The sequence below is a fragment of the Hippocampus comes genome, unplaced genomic scaffold (genome assembly GCF_001891065.2).
Source record: "Hippocampus comes isolate QL1 unplaced genomic scaffold, H_comes_QL1_v1.1 scaffold315, whole genome shotgun sequence".
Classification (NCBI taxonomy): domain Eukaryota; kingdom Metazoa; phylum Chordata; class Actinopteri; order Syngnathiformes; family Syngnathidae; genus Hippocampus; species Hippocampus comes.
Window position 1 is genome coordinate 2,057,886 of NW_017805539.1, and position 20,756 is coordinate 2,078,641.

General features: G+C 42.8%; 1 protein-coding gene across 1 annotated transcript in view; it reads left to right on the forward strand.

Annotated features, from left to right (window-relative positions):
- Positions 1-20,756, forward strand: part of rftn1b (raftlin, lipid raft linker 1b) — a 74,707-nt gene that overhangs the window by 48,324 nt on the left and 5,627 nt on the right. The window contains exons 6-9 of the mRNA XM_019878673.1: positions 2,637-2,855; positions 9,382-9,491; positions 13,501-13,604; positions 20,547-20,622. Coding sequence (XP_019734232.1) covers positions 2,637-2,855; positions 9,382-9,491; positions 13,501-13,604; positions 20,547-20,622 — 509 coding nt within the window. The remainder of the gene's footprint in view (positions 1-2,636; positions 2,856-9,381; positions 9,492-13,500; positions 13,605-20,546; positions 20,623-20,756) is intronic.

Here is a 20,756-nt window from a genome sequence, read left to right on the forward strand (position 1 = left end):
CTCCGGAACGCAAAGACAGATCAGGCGTCTCCATTTTGGACTCTAAAAGCCGCAAAATATGCCGAGTCATCAGAGGAAGGTCACACAATGCTTAGCAAAGACAATTTATTTGTCTTTATTATCTGTGAACTGCAAGGCCCCACTAAAAGATTGATGTTATTTGCTGGTGAGGCAATTGTAGATAAAGAAATATGTGCTATCGTAACAGTAATCTGCTCATCTGGAGTTTGCACTTTCAGAGGTTGGGCATCATCTGATATCATATTCTTCAATGTCGCATCACCATTTCAAAATCGGGCCGCGTTTTCATTCTCATCCACACAAGTGCACAATCAATTATCTTTATTTTGGGTCTCCTGCAACATTACATTCTTTACTTTTAGTTTTAGGTGGGGGAATAGGTTATTGATTTTGAGAGCAACAGAAAGCACTCCTGACTCATGATTATTTCTAAGTTGTTCTGTTGATCTCTATTGTGCCGGTTGGTGGTTATTTTTAAAAATGAATGAGGTGAGGCTTCGCCTTAGGACATTCTGCTGGTCCTTCTGGTGTACGCACCATGGCCACTCGGCGGACATAGCAAAGGCCTCGGTTTCTCAGTAAGTAAATGCTGCTTCACCATGTTTGCTTTGAAAAACACAATGTGTCTTATTTTGTTTAAATTTGACAGTAAACTTCAACTTCTTACTGTGCAAGATGGCGGTTATCATGAATACCAACTATGGGCAACGCTTGGTATTACTGCTTCGTATCAGGCGCGGAGCTTGCATGATGCAAGCGACCCACGACAAGTCCTCAAAGATGGATGTGTTTGCCTGGGTGTCATTTGGAAATGAACGTTGGCCAATGTTGTGCTCGTTTGCCTCGTTAGAATTCCACAGTGACTGGACGAAATGTCAACATTTGGGGGCAAAATTTGGCGTCCGGCCGCCGCGTCCGTCACACCAGCCTGACAGGAAGTGCTTATGAATGATTCATCTCTGCCGACACCGGATCCAAGCCCTGACGCCATCACTGTCGCATCCAACTGTGTGTGTGTGTGTGTGTGTGTGTGTGTGTGTGTGTGTGTGTGTGTGTGTGTGTGTGTGTGTGTGTGTGTGTGTTTTCATGACTTCATATGTGTGCTTTTGTTGAAATTGATAGTGTGTGGTGTTTTTAACATCCGCTCCTGCATGTGTTGCATGTTGAGGCTTCGTTTGTGGGTTTTTTTTTTTTTAGTGTTACGATAGTTTGTTTTCTTGTACATCGGTGTGTTTCAGGCCGTGCGCCTAGGAGAAAGGCCATTTGTGCGTATCCTTGAGTTTGCGTGTGTACGTGGGTTTCTATGTGTTCATGTCTGTTCATATGCTTGTGTGCTTTTGTTTGTGTGCTCTGGTGGATCTGTTTTCACGTGGTCGTGTGTGCTCATGTTTATGCGGATGTTGTTACTGTGTAAGTGTCCTTGTGTGGGTGTTCACATTAGTGAGTTTGCACATGTGTGTTTTTGTGAGGGTTCGTGTGTGTGTGTGTGTGTGTGTGTGTGTGTGTGTGTGTGTGTGTGTGTGTTTATGTGTGCTGCATGTTAGTGTACGTGTCCATGTGTTTCGTAAGCATGGATGTGTGTGTGTTCATTTAAATGTGTTTTTGTTTTCTTGTGTGTGTGTGTGTGTGTGTGTGTGTGTGTGTGTGTGTGTGTGTGTGTGTGTGTGTGTGTGTGTGTACATAGTAATCTTTACATAGTAAAGAGCGGACGCAGTCAGTCTATCTATTCAGCGCGGGAATGAAAGGCCGCTCAGCCTATAGAGCCAGACTGTATAATCCTACGTTAACCAATCAATATCGGCTGAAATCCGGCTTTTCCCGTCCCTCCACTACCGGAATGTGTGTGTGTGTGTGTGTGTGTGTGTGTGTGTGTGTGTGTGTGTGTGTGTGTCTGCGCGCGCACCAATTTTTGGTCATCTGCCATTCTGCTGGTCCATCTGGTCAACTGCGGTTCAGGTGCACTCATCAACCACCTCCTTCATCTGCTCAGCGCTCGGCTACACTGCTTTTGTCTTTGTTTTTGCTTGTTGTTTTTTTTTCTCCGTGATTGCAAGCAGAGCAAAAATATTTCCACCAAAGTAAGAGTGAAAAAAAACCTCCCACTTGGCTCGTCTTTGATACGGGGACACATGCGTTCTTTTCTCTTCTCCCTCCTGAGGGCCGTCTGCATTATGTATACGCTTCCTCTTGATGTAAACAGCGGGCTGGCGGCAGTGCCTTTAATGCATTATTCACTCAACTCTAGCCGCAAATTAACTTACAGTGTAAACGCGCCCTCTTAACTTGCTGCATTCCTGGAAAAACAATGGCAGGAAATTCCAAACTGCTTTTAATTCGCCGCACGTTTGGATCGGACAGAAGAGAAGCGACAAAGGGGTTGGGGGGGGGTTGAGGGGAATGGGGATTTTTTTTGCAGATCAGCACATATCGCGTCCGTGGAGCGTATGCTAATGATACAGAGCAGACGGAGCAAAGAGTCGTAGCACGGCAAAAGATCTGACTTAGTTGTAATGAACCGAATGACTTAGTCGTCTAACAGTAAGCCAAATAAAAATGTCTGCGGCAATAGCGAAAACCATGCAAGACGTTACATTGTCCGTCTTTTGTGTCCACAGGGGCTGAACTTTTGGCTTTGTATAACCACCCGGCGGCGCGTGAGGGCGGCACGGTGAAGTACTACACGGTCAAGGTGCCGCTGCGGGTGCATGCCGGCGTCAACGGCAGCGGCGACGACGTCCGAGAGGTGGAAGCCAATTGGCTGGATCACATGACGCAGCACTTTAACAACGGAGCCTCGCTGGTCGACGGGCACTTCCACCTGGGAAACGTTGATGGTAAATAAACGGGTGGTCGTGTTGGTGTGTCGGGGCAGGACACGATGTTGTCTGGGTTTTCTTCTTGGCATCCAAACTATTTCCTGTTTGGGTTCTTTGGCAGGCTTTTTTGAGGAGTTGGGGGCAGTGAGAGTAAACAAATTTTTCATTCATCTGGCAAAGAGAACGTCTGGAAAAACAGATTATGAAGTTGATAACAGATTAAAGCCTCATTTCCAATTTGGGTGTTGACAAAATAGCAGGGATGTTTATTGTAAGAATAAGAATTAAAGCTGCAAGTAGAAATTGGATCTTTCTCCCGTTGGCTGGATTCCGTTGAAGGAGTTTGTCTAAATCCAAACTTGCAAGCCCTGGAATTTGACCAAAATGTCTGATTCAAACTAAAATGGCCGACTTCCTTTTCAATGTCAAGCATGGGAGCGTTTTTCGTGTGTCCTTGTTATGCTGTCTACCGAATTATCAGTGAACGTATTGTCACGAGCAAGGCCATTGTAGCGAATAAAAATGAACAAAATGAGAGAGTAAAATTGAAAAAAATGAAACAATTTTTGTTCATGGAATAAAATCTTGCACTTGAAAAATATTTCATAGAATCAAAAAACTACTCCTAAAACTAAAAACAACTAAACTGAAACATTTTGGGGGGAACAAAAGACATGCTCTAAATACTAATTAAGGTAAATTACAAAAAACAATTTAGCGGCACCTCGCTTGGATACCTGCTTCCAACTCGCTCATTTGGCTCGAAATGGCCGATTTCGAGTTCTTTTCTATTTTTTTTTCCAAGTGCTACGCAGCGATTGGCCGATCAGCATTCCAGGGGGTGTGGCTTAGTGACAAGGTTGATCAGAAAAGCTGGACCAAAGGATATGAGATGGCTTTTAACGCCGGGAATGGAGCGTGCAACTAGACTCCACATTTTTATTCACCCAAGAGTTGTTTCGGTCCAAATTGTAAATTGAGGTATTGTTCAAAGTTCAAATTGGCATACTACTGTCAAACATGTATACATACATGTGCACGGTGTGTTGGTCGAGGCCAAGTGTGTGTTCATATGTGTGTGGAGCATGTTCCGTGTGCATTTTTTTTTTGTATGTGTTTTCATCTGTGTGCTTCACTGTGGCCGCAGGTAATAAAAACATATCGAATTTACTGAAAGCATTAAAAATTCATATACACTCAAACACAGGAACGTACACAAATGAACACATACACGCACGAGCGGACACACACAAACACGTTGCCACTGCCTCCCGAGAGTGGAGTTTCCTAACGAAAGGACAGCAGAAGTTAAAAAACGCGACTGTGCTTTTTGTTACCCGAATAGCTTAATCCCTCTCCAGAGCTGCTGTGAGGATTTGCAGCCTTATTTTTCTTTCCTTTTTTTTTCTTTCTTGTCACACACACGCCTGAGCTGCTATTCAACATGCGCCACACTCAGCCCACCATGCGATCTAAATTTGGGCAAAGACGACAAACAAGGTGCCGCTGAAGTCAGCCAATGTGCATTTTTTTTTTAATGTAATTAAAAAAAATAAAATAAAAAAAAAAAGAGCTTGTGAGACGTTCAAGTGCTTGAAGAAAATGCAGGAATAATGTCCATCAAAGAAAGGACTCTTTTAGATTGCCGAATATCAGCCCTTGATATTAAAAATAAATGAATGGGTCACTTGAAAAGGAATGAATGTATTCAAATCAAATGAAAGTTATTAAATTACAATGAATTGAATGTATTAAAATTGGTTTAATCATATGAAACTATTTTTTAAATTAAAATTAAATGAACGTATGCAATGAAGATTAAATGAATGAATTAAAATTAAGTGCGTTTAACTGAATCCATAATTAAATTATTTTTTAATTAAATTTGAATGAATGTTTAAATCACTTTATTAAATTAACACTTCAGAATGTATTCAAATTAAGCGCATTCATAAATTGAAATTAAATTACATATTGATTCAGCGTATGAAATGTTCCTCAAGTGCACTTTTTTTTTTACATAGTTGAACACTTTGTGAAAAAAATACATTTACAAACACAGACACTGACCGCACTGTGACTCCACAGTCTCCACTTAACTGCAGCCATTCATCCTGACTGCCCTAAATCTCCTCCAGAATGAAACTAACCTGCTCCTGACCACATTCAAAGTTAATATGACTGCGACTGATGCGTTCAGTGTTGCTTGGTTTTTGCAGTTTCCCTATGACTGTTGAAGGTCATGGGGCCACAGTCTCTTCTTTGCTGCATAGTTCCATTTCCTCGATGCCCAAATACAATGCATCTAGTAATGCAGGCGCATAATGAACATCTATGAAGTTAAAGAAAAAAAAAAGAAGAGAGAAGAAGAAGAAGAAGCCAGCAATTATGTAGCGACAAGGCAACCGGCACTGAGCTAATCCTTTTGATACACATTGCAATCTGTGTAGGACTAGCAAAGGATTAGCCTCCTTCCTCAAACATTACAGTCGCTACTGAGCCTTTTGCTTCCTTTTTTTATCACCTACGGCAGGAAATAATCATGATATGATTTTAGTAATTAATTTTGTGCCATCTTCTTGAGCTACTTGACACAGTGAAAATATTAGAAACAGCCATCAGTATGATGAAAACTAGCAAGCACAACAACGAACATATTGTCACTGTCGGGCAGAAACCTCATTTTTTCATATTGGTCACTCCCTGTTTGAGTTCCGCTTCCAAGTTATGAACAAATCTACAAAATTCTTGGAAAAAATGGACCGATACAATGTTGAATGACTTATCAACATTTGCAGGGTGTTTTCCCTAAATTTCATGGAAAATGATGGTTTTGGAGACACAAATTTTTTTTTTCTTGGCAGGGATGATGTAAAATCTGATTGTGTCATCCAAAACTGACCATTATTGTCTTTATCAAGGCAGAAGTCTCTATCCAACACTTGCGTCTCATTTGGTCTCAATGAAGCTCCTCAACTTACTTTCACATAGTTCTTGGCGCCAAGGTGGCTGAAGCAAAAAAAAAAAAGTCCTCGATGTTTTGCTCTTTGGTGCTCAGCACAAAAACAGTAAAAGGATTGCTTTGCCAACAACATATGGCATCTTGGTGTCAAGGAACTATGTGGAAGTGTGAATTAAGGATCTTCAGAACGTCAAAATCTGGACGCAAAACTACTTTGATAAAAGTATTGGCTTTGTCATCATCTGGTAGCATCTTGAGGCCAAGGCACTTGGTTGAAGTGAGCTTCATTGAGACAAAAGTGGTACTTTGTACTTCACCACCATCTGGTGGCATCCTGGTGGCAAGGAACTAGGTTGAAGTGAGTTGAAAAGCTTCACATCGACAAACTAATGATTTCACCATGTTTTGCGGTCTTGGTGCAAAGGAGCTACGTTGAATTAAAGAAGTTGTGCTACGCCGCCAGCTGGTAGTAACTCGCTGCCGATGAACTATGTTGAAGTGAGTTGAAGAGCTTCATTTAGACAAACGTCCTCAGACATCTTTCGGTATCTGCGGGCAATTACAGACTTTTAGCGCGGAGGAATTTTTACTATTTACAGCCATACGAATTCTGCCCAGCAATAGGGATGACCAGCCTGCCAACCAGCTGCGCGCGCGCACACACACACACACACACACACACACACACACACACACACACACACACACACACACACACACACACACACACACACGTTCATCACATCCGTCCCGTCCACTGTGTGAAATATAAATGAGCTGTCAGCGCCGGTCCCGGCCTTCATTTTGAAATGGGCAGACGTGACCTGGTCACACGCTGTCTCCAAGCCTTAATGCGCACCCACTAATGAGCCCAAAATCATGTGTATTTCATTTTTCATTTCACACTGTCATTTATTGATGATTAACCACCCATAATGCATCGCTCTGACATCAGGCATCAGCATTCACCCAGTGGTGTTGCTTTTCTCTGTAAATATGCGTCACTCAAAGGACAGATTGACAGTCGACACCCCAGTTTTGTATCGGTACCTTTCACACGAGGGAAACGGTGGGCACTGTGAAAGGTTCGTTCAGTTTCCGAGATGCTAAAGGCTACAAAATTGTCGCAGTGGGGTTTTCATACGTTCAAGGCACCCATATAAAAAAGACCGTATAAGTTTTGGGAGTTCAGTGTTAAAACTCATACATACTTTTGACGCAATTTAAGTCATAAAATACACTTAAACGTAATGAAACAAAACTTTTTGAAGTATTCTTTTGCGCGTGTTCGCACTACCTTGCTGTCAAGACATCGGAGACTATCGTATAACATCACTTTATAGAAAACGCTTCAACATGGTCGCAATGTTGGGGGATCAAAGCACCAACCGTTGAGCTGTTTGTCACTCCCAGTTAAAGTACTGGAAAAACAAAAGAGAATTGAACACAGAAATGGAAAACAAAACCGAGTCATGTATCTGAATTTTGTCCAAGCATGTCTGCTAGCTTAATGCTAACATATTTAGTGGACACCCACATTTTCATAGTTTTGCGAATTCACCTGTTGACAGATTTTTCAGGGGTACCCGATGCCCCGTTATTCACCTGTGTAGTGTTAAAAAAAAAAAAAAAAAAACAAGCAAAACTTGTACTCTACATTTTTCGATCTTTTCTGTGAGCGTAACAAGCCCAGTGGCAAGGTACATGAAGGACACGGTGCAGCATGTTGATTGGTTGAGAGAGAATGTTCATTCGCAGAATGGGTAGAGGAGCAAAAAAAAAAAAAAAGCAAGAGTCTGGAGGCTTGAATGGGATGGAAAGGGGGGGTCTTGGGGGTCTTGAGTGAACAATGTCTGTATTTGAGCGAGCCAGCAGATGTCTGAAACATCTTCAATTGAAAGTGCACCAGCCCTAATTAGATTTTGGGGAGGCATCTATATGAATCCCCCTCGCTGTCTGTCTGCTTTTCTATCCTCCTTCCTGTCGCTCCAGCCACTGGCACCGCCGCTCCCACCTACCACCCCCCCACCCCCACCCCAGCACTATTATTTGGGTCTCGTAATGAAATGTGGAGTGTCTTGTGTTGCGTCTGGGCTCCGGCAAACTGTATTAGTGTGGAAATGGCAGGGCAGTAATGAGAAAGCACTCAGGGCCAGCCTGGATGTATGTATGTGTGTGTGTGTGTGTGTGTGTGTGTGTGTGTGTGTGTGTGTGTGTGTGTGTGTGTGTGTGTGTGTGTGTGTTTCAAAGGAATAACAAGAGACGTGGGGGGGCGGGGAATATGGGGGTCATGAAGGTCAGTCTGTCTGGGATGTGATGCAGAGGAAATGTATCAGCACTGGAGCATGTTTGAGATCATGTGACTCAGTCACCCCTTTTGCACTTCCTGTCAAAGCCAGCTGTTTCACGCATCGTATACTGCGTGAAAAAATAAACCAAAAAAAAAAATGCCTCCGCATGACCTCAGATTGCCCCAAAATGGTCGCATCTTGCCTGTAAAATGTTGACATGGTGAGTGTATTTTTCATCTACCGGCGTGCAACCAGTAAATTTTCAGATTAAAAAAATAACTATTACTGTCGTACTTTTCTGTACGATAAGTTGTGGTTTTTTTTGTCATTGTTTGGCTGGTCGTGCGACTTGTGTATATACTGAAACTACAGCTCGGACAGAGACCTAAAACCCGTGTTCCCGAATGATGTTGACTTTCTGTGCATTACCGCCACCTTATGTCCACCACTGGTAATGCACCAAAAGTATTTGCCAATGGAAGAAGTGGTAGTAGTAGTTGTCATGGTCATGCATTATCGCCGTTGGCCACCTTCTTTCTAGCATGCTAAAGAAGTTGCCGGTAATGCGCCAAAAGTAATTGCCAAATGTCAAAAGAAAGTAGAAGAAGAAATGGAAACAGAACAAGTTGAGGTAAGCTATATTAAACACAAAAGAAAAAACTGTTGCGTGGTTAGAAGCGAGTCGGAGCTTTACTGTTCTTGTTCTCGGTTTTTGTCAAATGTATTGAGACAAAAATTGTGACTTCCACTCCGAAGCGATTTATGTTTTCTTCTTCTTCTTCTTCTTGCTGATAATCTTGTGTTCCACACTTGGTCCAGTTGTTCGCGATAATGCGCAATGAGCTAATTTGCCAACCCGCATTAACACGAGGATAAATTAGCTCTGCGATTAGCTTTGTGAAAAGAGGCATTGGAGTTCGTTCACAAATCTTCATGTTTCTCACGATTCTTGTGCCGGTATACAATAAATAACGGCAAAAAAGGGCCGACGATGCAAATTTTCTTTCCAATTAACCCCGTGTACCAATGAAGACAAATCCTGATGAGTTCAGCTCATTTTGTGAGGAAACGTTCATGGTGAAAAATGCAGAAAATCCTGTCCTTTTCCCAAATGTGACAAAAATCAAACTTATTGAAGCAATTGTTGGTGCAATCCTCGTATGATTGTGCCAATGTTCCACGAACGTCGTCCATTTCGATGAGCCTGAGGCTTCTAATACTCTCACGCTCGCTCATGTAAATGTTTTTCTTGGTTGGTTGATGGCCACTTTGTCTTCCTTCCTCTCTCCAGATTTGCTTCCCAAGTCGGTGGAAAGCGTCTTTGTGTTCGAGGAAGCCAGCGAAGGCGAAGCCAACACCACCTACGACGCCATCGTGGTGGAGCAGTGGACCGTGATTGACGTCAGTGCAACTTTTCGCATTCCTTCTGATTTTTAACAACAATACCGATGACATATTTTGCTGGTGGTTCTTGTCAACCGCTTACAAGTGCATGAACGCTCTTGATTTTGTATACCATCCAAAATATTGCGAGTTTTCTACTAATATTTTCAGACTCTGATTCGGATGTCGATATCCATGTCCACAAAAATTTGGTTGACAACAGCTAAGGTTTTTTTCTCGATGAGGCAACTAGAAGAGGCAAACTTACTACATGGATAGATAGAAAAATATATATATATTGAGTGTTTTCCTTCTGATATTTTCAGAGTATTATTAGTCCATGCCAAGTTATGTGGACCTAAATTTTGGTGACAATCGATCACAGTTTGCCGCCTTCATGGAATGGGTTGCACCTGCTCCATGGACCATGAGGCCGGCTGCATTCGCCAGCGGTGGACGCCGTCAATCTTAATTTTCTTTCTCAAAGTAACTTATGAAACCTGTGACAGTTGGGGAAACTATGGCAATACTTGATGACATTTTTATAGCACAAAAAACTCGGGAGCAAGCCCAAAATTAACATTTGCGTGATTACGCGAATCAGTCAAAAATGTCCCAGTACGGTGGCATTCGGTTGTATGTCATTATTCCATTGATATTTGCACTTTTTTAATAGAAGGAATTTTGATTGGTGTCTTGCTTTAATACAAAGAGACCAACAATTGTGTCTTTTATTTGAAGATTTCGACTTTTTTTTTTTGGTTTTCTTTTGCCCTTTGTTTGGTTTTTATTGTTTGCGGAATGAAACATGGTAACATGCGGTACATCTTATTGACACATTGACTGTGTGCGTGTGTGTGTGTGTGTGTGTGTGTGTGTGTGTGTGTGTGTGTGTGTGTGTGTGTGTGTGTGTGTGTGTGTCAGTAAACGAGCGCTTATCTACTCCCGATTATATCTTCTGTTAGCAAAGGTTTGGTGTTAAAATGGATTTCTGCCCAGTGTGTTTAAAAGAGGTGTGCGGTTGTCTGCTTGTCCATGTGTGTACTATATACCGTACATGTGTGTACGTGTATACAGATGCTATCTCGCTAATGGAATTTAGAATTTTCTAAGTGTGAAAGGACGTTCCCTTGGCCCAGCAATTCACTTCTTGACAGTCCGCCGGTGCGCTTCGAGTCATCAACGAGCGAAAAGGGAGGCGACTTGGCGAAAGCGCAGCCAATCAACTCACCAGTGAAACAATTACAATTGCTGTTTCACACATTGTAGTCCGGGCAAAAGCTTGAAAGTTGTGCAACTTTGGCAGAGCGCAGCTGACAATAATGGACGGAGAAATAAGAATTCACCCACCACGGGTTCTGATATTTCGTTCAAATCCTGCGAGCTAGCTAAACGTTAGCTTCTACATAAGAAGCCACATCAGCAACCTAAGTCAACCCTTCTCGGATCTCTGATTTTCTCTCAAAAGCTCCAAACCACTGCAAAAGCCTTACTTCCTTGATGTAACTCAACCAGAATATTTCCTTTTAAAAAATATCTCCGTGGTAATCCCGATGTTGGGAGCATTTATGAGTCTAAATCCGTTGCGTTCGCGTTACGCGAGGCTCTTAGCGGTTGCTGGGGAGCATTGCTCCTTCCTTCCCTCCTTATCAAAGTGGCAAAACCTGACAGGCCGAGCGCGACCTCTCACACGGAGCGCCGGTGCAAATTAGCCCCGCTGCTATCTGGGTCGCCTCTTCTCTCACCTCCGCCAGGGAGAACTGAGATATCACACACTGCAAGATGTGCGACATGCAAGCTGCTAGTGGTGACGTGTTCGTCGTCAACTTGGAAGAGGCTTCCTAGAAGGCATACATGAAAACAAACGTAATACCTTTCATACCTGAACAGGATGTAAAAAAAAAAAAAAAACAAATTCTATATTGGTTGGCAAATTTTACCACCATTTAAAAACTGCGGAGACCTGAACAGATGTGTCATCTTTAAACAAAACAGCCGCTGAAACTCGAAACTCTGCCCATGGATAAAAATGAAGCCAACGAACACACACAAAAAACAAAACAAAAAAAAAAAACGAGCTGAATTTTGACATGGTTTTTGACAAAGAGGTTTTTTTTTTGTGTTTTGAAGTGAGAGTTTAACACCGTTGACATTTGAATGCAGAATGTGTGCAGTTGTTTACTTGGCAAACACATTTGCTGCTTATCACTTATTTTTCTTGCCTGACATTTTTATGTTTATTTTTCCACTTTTCCCTCCGGGCTGCGTTTTGGCTCGTACGTCACTGAATGAGTTTTCATTGCATTTAAATCTTTGTGATGTTTGACATTTATTGTGTGTGTCTGTTTGCGAGCCTCATTACCTTTTCCCATTTATATGTCTTATCAAAGTGCATTAATTCAGACTTGATTTGCTTCATTTCCTGTCGGGGCGACGACTTCCTTTTATTACATTTTGGTACGTGCGTTTCGACATCGGTCGTAGGCAATTTACATGAAAAATGTCAGCATTTGAGTTTCTTTCACACACTTGTATGAAATTACAAATTCCACAGATCGTTTGTCTATTTCTGCAAACGTGTCCGCGAGCAAGCTCTTCATTTATAATGAAACTTCCACTAAGTCACGTGGGAGAATCTCAAATCTCGTGATAATTCCTCTCAATCACACAAGACTTGAATCACAAGACAATGACAAATCATGCAAGACGTCATCTCAATCACACAAGACAAAATCAAGTCTCGCCAAACTTTGGCTAAATCACAAGAGGCAGCGTCGAATATGCCCAGACTTACGCTAAATGACGCTGTACTTGCGCAACATCATGTGACGTGATGTCAAATGCCCCAAAAATGCCACCACATCACACAAGATAATCTGAACTGTTGCGAAACCCATTTACCGTATTTTCCGCACGATAAGGCGCTTCGGAGTAAAAGGCGAACCTTCAATGAATGGCCTATTTTAAAACAGTTTTCATATATAGGGCTCACTACATTATAAGGCGCATAGAATAAAAGCTACGATAATGGCTGCGGTTGTGGTATGCATCCACTAGATGGAGCTACACTAAAGGAATACAATACAATGCCGCTTTATTTATATAGAGCTTTCACAATAGTTGCAGCTGTAACAAAGCGCTTTACAGACATTTTAAATACTATGTCCCAAGAAATTAGAATATTGATCCATATATAAGGTGCATCGGATTATGAGGCGGGCTGTCGGCTTTTGAGAAAATTGAATGGTTTTCGATGCGCCTTATAGTGTGGAATCTACGGGTATTCATTTACAAAAAGCGCAAATTTCATCAGCGTTCCGCCAGATCGTGGATCTCAACTAATTCACATGTATGTTAAAAAAAAATAAACTCAAATCTCCCAAGACTCTGGCTAAATCAAAATATCCATCACGTCTTGTGAAAAATTCAGCTCAATTACGCAGGGGTTCAGTTACATCACGCGAGGAAGCCCATGAGCCCCCAGAATTTACTTTAAATCTCACGAGATTCCTGTTAAATCTCATGAGACTTCTGAAATCTCACAGTACTTCGACTCAATCACGTGAGACAACCTTAAATCTTAAGACTTCTGCTCTTACTTTGGGATCCACATGGACTTTTTTTTCATGAAAATTATTCCTAAAATAAATATGTGGCTACGGCCAAAAAAATAATAATCATAAAAAAAGGCAAACAGCAAGACGTGAACCGCAAAGCCACAAAGTGAGCAATTCCATTGTGCAGCCTGTTTGTTCAAGGTCTTAGCGCGCTGACAAACTCTCGTCATCATCTCAGCGCGTTGCTATGTTGACTCATAGCAACCGGGGGATTTTCTGCGGCGCTTGATTTTATTTTCCCAACCTCTGCAGCAAACTCCAACACGACGCAAAGACCTTGCATAAAAGCGCCGACATGCACATCATCGTATCTAAGAGTCGATGCTGTTTTCAAGCCTCGCTTGTGTCTTGCGGCGCTTGCACGGCGGAAAGTTGATTGGAATCAAACGTTGTGTCTCTTTCCCGTGCAGGGTTTGCAGGTGAAGGCCGATTATGTTCCTCTGCTGCAGTCCTTGGCCATGTACGGCTGGAGACTCACCTGTGTGCTGCCGACACCTGTCATCAAGACCAACAGGTAATGGCCCATATGCGCCATATTTGGCAACAGTGGCGCCACCTGCGATTTTTGGAAAATTCGGACCCGAAGCCCGTTTAAAAAAAAAATCACATTTGGCAGGTGTGTCTATGAGGAGACCCAAAAAAAAAGTCTCAATAAGCTCTGCTTGATAAGACACACGAAGGATTGAAGTGGCCGTCTTAGTCATTCCGAGTGAGCCAACAAATAGAAACTTGTCAGCCGGGTCGCACAGACTGGGTTTTTTTTGTTTGTTTGTTTGTTTGTTGTTGTTTGGCAGCCCGGTGGTCGAGTGGTTAGCGGGTTGACCTCACAGTGTAGAGGTACTTGTGGATTCCTGTGTGAAGTTTGCATGTTCTCCCCCGCGCCTGCGTGGGTTTTCTGCGGGTACTCCGGTTTCCTCCCACATTCCAAAAAACATGCATGGCAGGCTGATTGAACACTCCAAATTGTCCTTGGGTGTGAGCGCGGATGGTTGTTCGTCTCTGTGTGCCCTGCAATTGGCTGGCAACAGGTTCAGGGTGTCCCCCGCCTACTGCCCGAAGACAGCTGGGATAGGCTCCGGCACGCCCCGTGACCCTTTTGATGATAAACCGGTTCAGGAAATGGATAGATGGATGTTTAATTCAGCCTCTAAGGCCAGTTTCACATTGTGAAATGAAACTTAGTAGCCATGTCTTTCATGACATTAAAAAAAAAACGCCGAGATGTTTTCTATTCCAGGTCGTAGCCCAGTTGTAGACTCATGTCGGACATTTTTACGGGTCCATCCAAGACAAACTTGTCCTGCAGATTTTGTTGTATTACTACAAAATTGAACAATCTATACCAGATGATGAGATGGACGATGATAAATTGCAGAACATTTATCTTGCATGGCGTTTAAGCTGAATGACTTGCCAAAAAATGCTAAATTGTAATTGAACTTAATTTTTTTTCAATTTTACTTGGCAGCATGCACTTTGGTAGGCATGTCTCTCATAAGTAGACCCACCAAAAAAGGTCTCAAGAAGCCTGAGAAAAGACACAGGAAGTCTGCAAAGTTTGAAGCGACTATTGAAGGGATGTTCTGGCCATTTACAAAGCCTTTAACCCTTTCAGGGATGGCAGTCACTACAGTGGACGGCTTATCATGTTATCAGGCTACAGGGTGCATGAAAGGGTTTAAAGGCAAACATTGTCCTAAGAGTGTTTGTCCCATTGCTACAAAATATGAACCACATATACTTGAAAGACGGGTAACACAAATTGCGTAACACTTTTGGTTTTGTCATTGAGTGTGTGGATGTGACATTTGAAAATTCTTCATCGGCTTTTCACACTTGTTTTTTTTGTGTCTGTACTGACGTTTCTCTCACCGCCATGTGGCCTAGATTGTATGAAGTGGAACATAGCCAGCGTGCACACCTTGTCTTGAATTGCGGTTCAAACTTCCTGCTCTAAGACGTTGACCTCAATCTGCTTCTCGGTAACTTTTAAAGCAGAGCAGCTGCCACCCGTCACAGGAAGAATCTCTACGCGGAAACACTTTCTCGGCTAAGCCTACGCTGACGCATCACTCGCGGCTGCGGCGACGACGGCGGCGGCGGCATCCGCTTTTGGTTAAGGGGGAGGACCTTGAGGGACATAAACTTCATGTGTGAAAGCTTCCAACGCCTAAATGAAAAGTTCCCCGCCTCTAAATGCTGCGGTACTCAAGCGGGTTGAAAAACTGAAGTCACAGTTGTAGGACAAAATGAAATGATCAACTCGTCGTCGTGCAAAAAAGCAGAAAAGAGAGAGGCGATACAATACGCATTTTCTGACAACACCACAGTAAACACAATTGAGGATACCGATAGGCAAGGTGAATGTATTTATATAGCGCTTTTCACACACAAGCCAACTCAATGTGCTTCACACACCCAAAACGCCTGAAAGCATTTCCAAAGAGAATAATTCTAGACGTTCCAAGGCAAAGCAAAGAGAACAAAAGCACAGCAGCTTATTACAATGACTTCAAAGGCAAGGCAATTGGGTGCAGCATAACAGCTAAATGCCGCTTCACCGTGTTTGTTTCGAAACCTGGGCTCCACCCTATGTTGCAGATCCCAGAGCCCTAAGGGGTATAGGGGTCCCGAATCTTAAAAACAAAACATAATAGGGAGAAAAAAAATTGATCACAAATTCATCTTAAAAAATATGAACGCATGAATATTTCGTCCTGGGAATTGATTTTAGTATGCGGAAGGTTGATATCACGGCATCGATATTTCAATTTCCACCCAATCTGGTGTAAAGGATGCATAAAAGAGCACATTTATATAAAATGTATTCTTATTATTATTATTCCCCCTGACAAAAAGCTGTGATGCGTCCCGCCAATGGAGAGAAGCGTGACATATTTCCATCAGCACCCTGACTGAGCGTTTCACTTTCCTCTCTCACAAGTGATTCATTGTCTCACCAAGCACACCCCGTCCCTCCCTTTTACCCCGTTTACACGCAAAGTGCCTCCATGCCGCAACACAACAGGGCTAATTAATCAAGCCGGCCTCGATAGAGTACAACAGAGCAGCTTATTTCTCACCCAGCCCGCAAACAGTTTGATGATACATTTCACTCCGATACTCATTAGGCTTGTTTGTGCGGCGGCTACCGCTCGCTCGCTCATTGAAACAACATGTCTACAAAGTGCAAATGGCTTCTTTTTTTTTCTTGTTTTTGTCTCATCCGAAATGGATGCTTGCGGACGCTCGGCTGGCGTCTCCGCGCAACATTAACCCAGACGCTCGTCTCGCCTTGGTTGCATTCAATTAGTATAGCTTGTGATTACATTTTGCAGCCATTAAGTCATTTGTCATCATTCGCCAATTAAAAAAAAAAAAAAAAAAAAAAAACGCGGGTATGGCGAGGACACGTAAAAGCCTTGTTGGATTGATAAATGCATAGGAAAACAAAGCTCATGATAAAAACGGGAAAGTTCAAGTACACGATTGCACCTGATGTCGGTTAATATCAATGGGGGGGGGGGTTGAATTGATAATTAACTGATTGCATACCACCCTTTTTCACTGGAGCAACCCCCTCAATCCCTCACATTTTACTGAATTTTGACTGATTTGCAAGGCCCACAGAATTTTCTGTTCTACGGCTTTATAAACATGCGACCTGTCAGAAGAAAGGCGAGACTCTCTTCTTTCAGCAGAAAAAAAAAGTTTGTTTCTCTTTCTCCGTTCGTTGGCAATCAGTATTAGAAAATTGCTAAGTTTTATGGAAAAGGCCGATTTTCTTCAGAAATCCAGAGAAAATGTGCTTTTTGTAAAAGCATACATTTCAAGCATCATTTCAAGTTTGACACTATTTTTTTGCTTTTGTGACAGCTCAAATGCCTCAGTAATGTGTTCCTCCTACAAAACAACATTACAAAAAATGTTTTTATAGCAAAATAATTCATTTGAACGTAACAAAACTTGAACTATGAACGAAAGTGCAATTTGAACAATGGTGGACTTTTGCACCACTGCCACCTGCTGGCCTTTTTTTTTTTTACTATTTAGCATTGCAGTCAAGCCTGCTCCTTCAGTGAGAAGTTGCATCAGACTCTCTCGCACCCTCCCGCATGAAAAAACGTGATTGACGCCTTTAGACGTCATGGGGAGGCGGGGACTATGCGTTAATTGACGCTTTTAGACGTCAAAGGGTTTGAATGAGTTAATGATCATTTAAACTGATTTGACAATCTGTGAGGAAGTGCAATCAAGTCAGCTAAAAGTATGGGGTGTTCTTAAAAAAATTAACATGATATAATTTAATATCAATGGATTTTTGCTTAGGCAAGATTGTCCTATAAATATGATCCTTCTCTCTCATTGCACTTTGCAACGGCGTCGGTGGACCTATTTCTTGTGTATATGCAAGGACACAACATGGGTCGCTTGACACGTTCAACTCTAAAGCAGATTTGTGGTGAAGTCAAAAAGCACATCCAATAGGAGAACGGGCCAGTGGAGTCATTCCAGATTGCTGACAGCAATAAACCGAGCAGCAGTAAAAGCATCCATGCTACATCCTGGTAGGCTGCTAAGCAAACACTTCCAAATATGCGCATGCATGCACCGGTGCGCCATAATCACTGCGCGCCAGACCTCGGTGAACACCAGATGAAAAAGCCTCAACTACCATGAAGCGCAATGCCGGAAAACTGGAGCAGCTCAAGTGCTCCAAAGAAACAAGCAATTACGAAGTGGCACGGTTGAGTGCAGATGACAAAGCTCTCAAGGACAAATCACACAGTGTAGAGTCCGCTGTCTGTTTTAGGAGCAGTTTGTGATTTACCATGGGCTTTTTTTTTTTTTTTAAAGCTTTCTTCCATGTTGCATTATTACGCCATCACATCCAGGTCCATTCAGTAGTGCGTCGATGCGAAGTCTTATTGGAGCAGCAGAATGAGTGTTGCACAAAGGCCTGTCATTTCCTCAACAAGCCGGACTGAAGTTTCTGCTGGGAAAGCGCGCTCGCTTTTTTCGCCTTTGATTCTCCAGGAAGCCGTCCAGCATTCTTGACAGCCCGGAAAATAGCACAGAGAGGGAGAGAGAGCGCGCACGAGGAGGCCGCTAATGGAAAAAGAGATGGTTGGTGAGGCTTTTTGGGTGGTTTCTACAAGTCTCGCATCTATCTGTTTCATGTTGCAAAAAAAAAAAAAGGGACGATTTGTCGAGGGGCTTTTAATGCGTCTGAGCCACCATCAAGCAGCCGCAGCTCTCATTCGTGGGCGATGTGGACGACTTCGTTTTAGCCCAAAACAGCAGGATGGAACATGAAAGCCGTAAAGCGGACGCGAGCGATAAAGCGGTCAACATCAGCCTGTAGCGGCGGATTTATTAAAGAAAAAAAAACAGAGCAGACGTCTCGTTAATGAGTGCGGTGGAAAGAATGAAAGGCGCAGGATCATAGAGGGGCGCCGACCCAAAACCTGACACGGGCCCGTGTGGAAGCGATTGAAGCTTTTGTGAGGTGGGGCGGGAAAAAAAAAAAAAAGATGCTCAAAGGCAAATTACAAAGTGTGTCACTGGCGTGAAAGTGGCGCTGACAAACGATTGCGGTTAAGAGGGCCCTGTTCCGTGAAGCAGGCGGCTAGTCCCTTGCTTATCAAGCGTCTTGTTCTCAAATGCAGACAGGATCGGCGTTTATCTTGCTACGAGACTACAAACGGCTGGACTTGCCAACCACAATGCATCAGATACAAGATGAAACGGTCGTTTTTTTTTTTTGTTTTTTTTTCCATTTGACTGCTCCTTCTTCATGATAGCTTGCACATAACATTCTTAAGCATACGTTTACTTGGTGTCTTGACTTTTAAAGCAGCGCTCTCCAATGTAGTTTGTAACATGGATCGATTTCGTGTCAAGCATTATTTTGAATGTCAGCATAGAAGCCAAGTTTCAAGATATTGCTTTCTTTTGGGGGGGTGGGAGGCAGTTTTTAAGGTTTCACTCATTTTCAAGCCTGTCGCCATTTGTTGCACAAAGCAGCCTTGGTACGGTACAGTCACTTGTAGCAATAAATGTGAATGTAAAGTACGACGGCTGATATTGTCTCTTTAACCCTTTGAGGGACAGCGGTTACTACAGTGGACAGTGTATCAGGTTATCAGGTTACAGGGTGCATGAAAAGGGTGAATGCAGCATTCGTTTTTTTGGAAGCTGTAGCCATCATTTACGCTCCCCAAATATGTTTTTGGGGGTTTTTACAAAATTTTTGAAGGTTTGTGGTACACATACATTTTTTTTTTCGTATCACGTGCCACAGGAAGGCGATATGAATGGATGCACCTGATTTTCAAAGTTCAACTTCTTTTAGACTGCGATGAGCAATGAATTATTCCTCAAATGGCTCAGGCAGCGGTCCGCAGGCCACTCGTTAAGAACCGCTGCTCCAAAGAGCTTTCTCTATGAAAGGTGCTAAGGTCTTGTCTCGCACTTGGAAATCTAAGAATTTCTTCTCCAGAGCAGCCAAGACCAAGCCGTGAAGTATCCCACATCATATTTTTCAACTGCTACCAGAGAAATAATTCTTCTTAAGCTGCTGCGACTGCTAAATACCAAGTGGCTTAGTTGCCAAGTGTACCCACGGCAACTCAGGATGAAAGTATGGATTGAGGATTTTTTTTTTCACTGTTTTATCATTCTTAAGTGTTCACATGTCCAGAATGGAACAACCACCCCAGAAAGCAAAACATCTTGGGTGATGAAACTAGAAGTAGCCTGCGAACCAGCGAACGACCAGATAAAAATACTTTTCAACCTTGGCGGTGTCGTGATCCTCTTCATGCGTGTCTCCAGCAGGTGGCAGACGAGGGCCTTTCCTTCTGTGTGCACACCTGCTGCTAACCTTCATTAGCCACGTATTTAAGGACTGACAAACTGCCTGAAGTTTGTCGGATTATTTTGACCTTGCTGCTGCTCTTGTGTGTCGAGACCTCTTGCTCTCATCACAGTCATTCTTGTTCCCTGAGTACCACGTTTTTTGTAAGTCTAGTCTTTGTTTAGTCATTTGATCTGGCTTTTGTTTTGCCTGCGAATTGGACTCTTGTCATTTCGGTTGGCATTCTCGGTGAACTATTTCCTTGACTTTTGCAGGCGCTTTTTGTGAATGTATTGGGGGGGGTTCTGGATCCTTGTGACCAGCGTTTTCTGTTTTGGACTCTGTCGGCTTTGCGTTTTTGATAATATACATTTGTGTCCTCGCATTTTGTCTGTTTCTGGGTTCCTAAACATGAATTGTGTCATTTCAAACTTGACAGAGAGCTTTGTTTGCCCACCATCCTTGACAGATGTTTGATTTGTTCTACTGACCCAATAAAAATCTGCTAAATTCATCCCAATAGTTTGGATGACTCCCAAGAAATATTTTCTCTCGATGTCTTGATCATGATATTCCCTGTCCTTGTGTCCTCTGCAGCGATGGCAGTCTGGCAACCAAACAGATTGTGTTCCTACAGCGACCCGTCCTGAGCCGGAAGCAGAAGGAATCCAAGGTACGCGACCTCATTTTTTCCTCTCATGGTTTGCTTTGGCTAATGTCATTGCTTCATGGCCGTTTCCACACAGATGTTTTTCCTTTTAGGCCAAATGCAATGACCTCTCTGTGAGTGTTACGGTCAATTCCTCA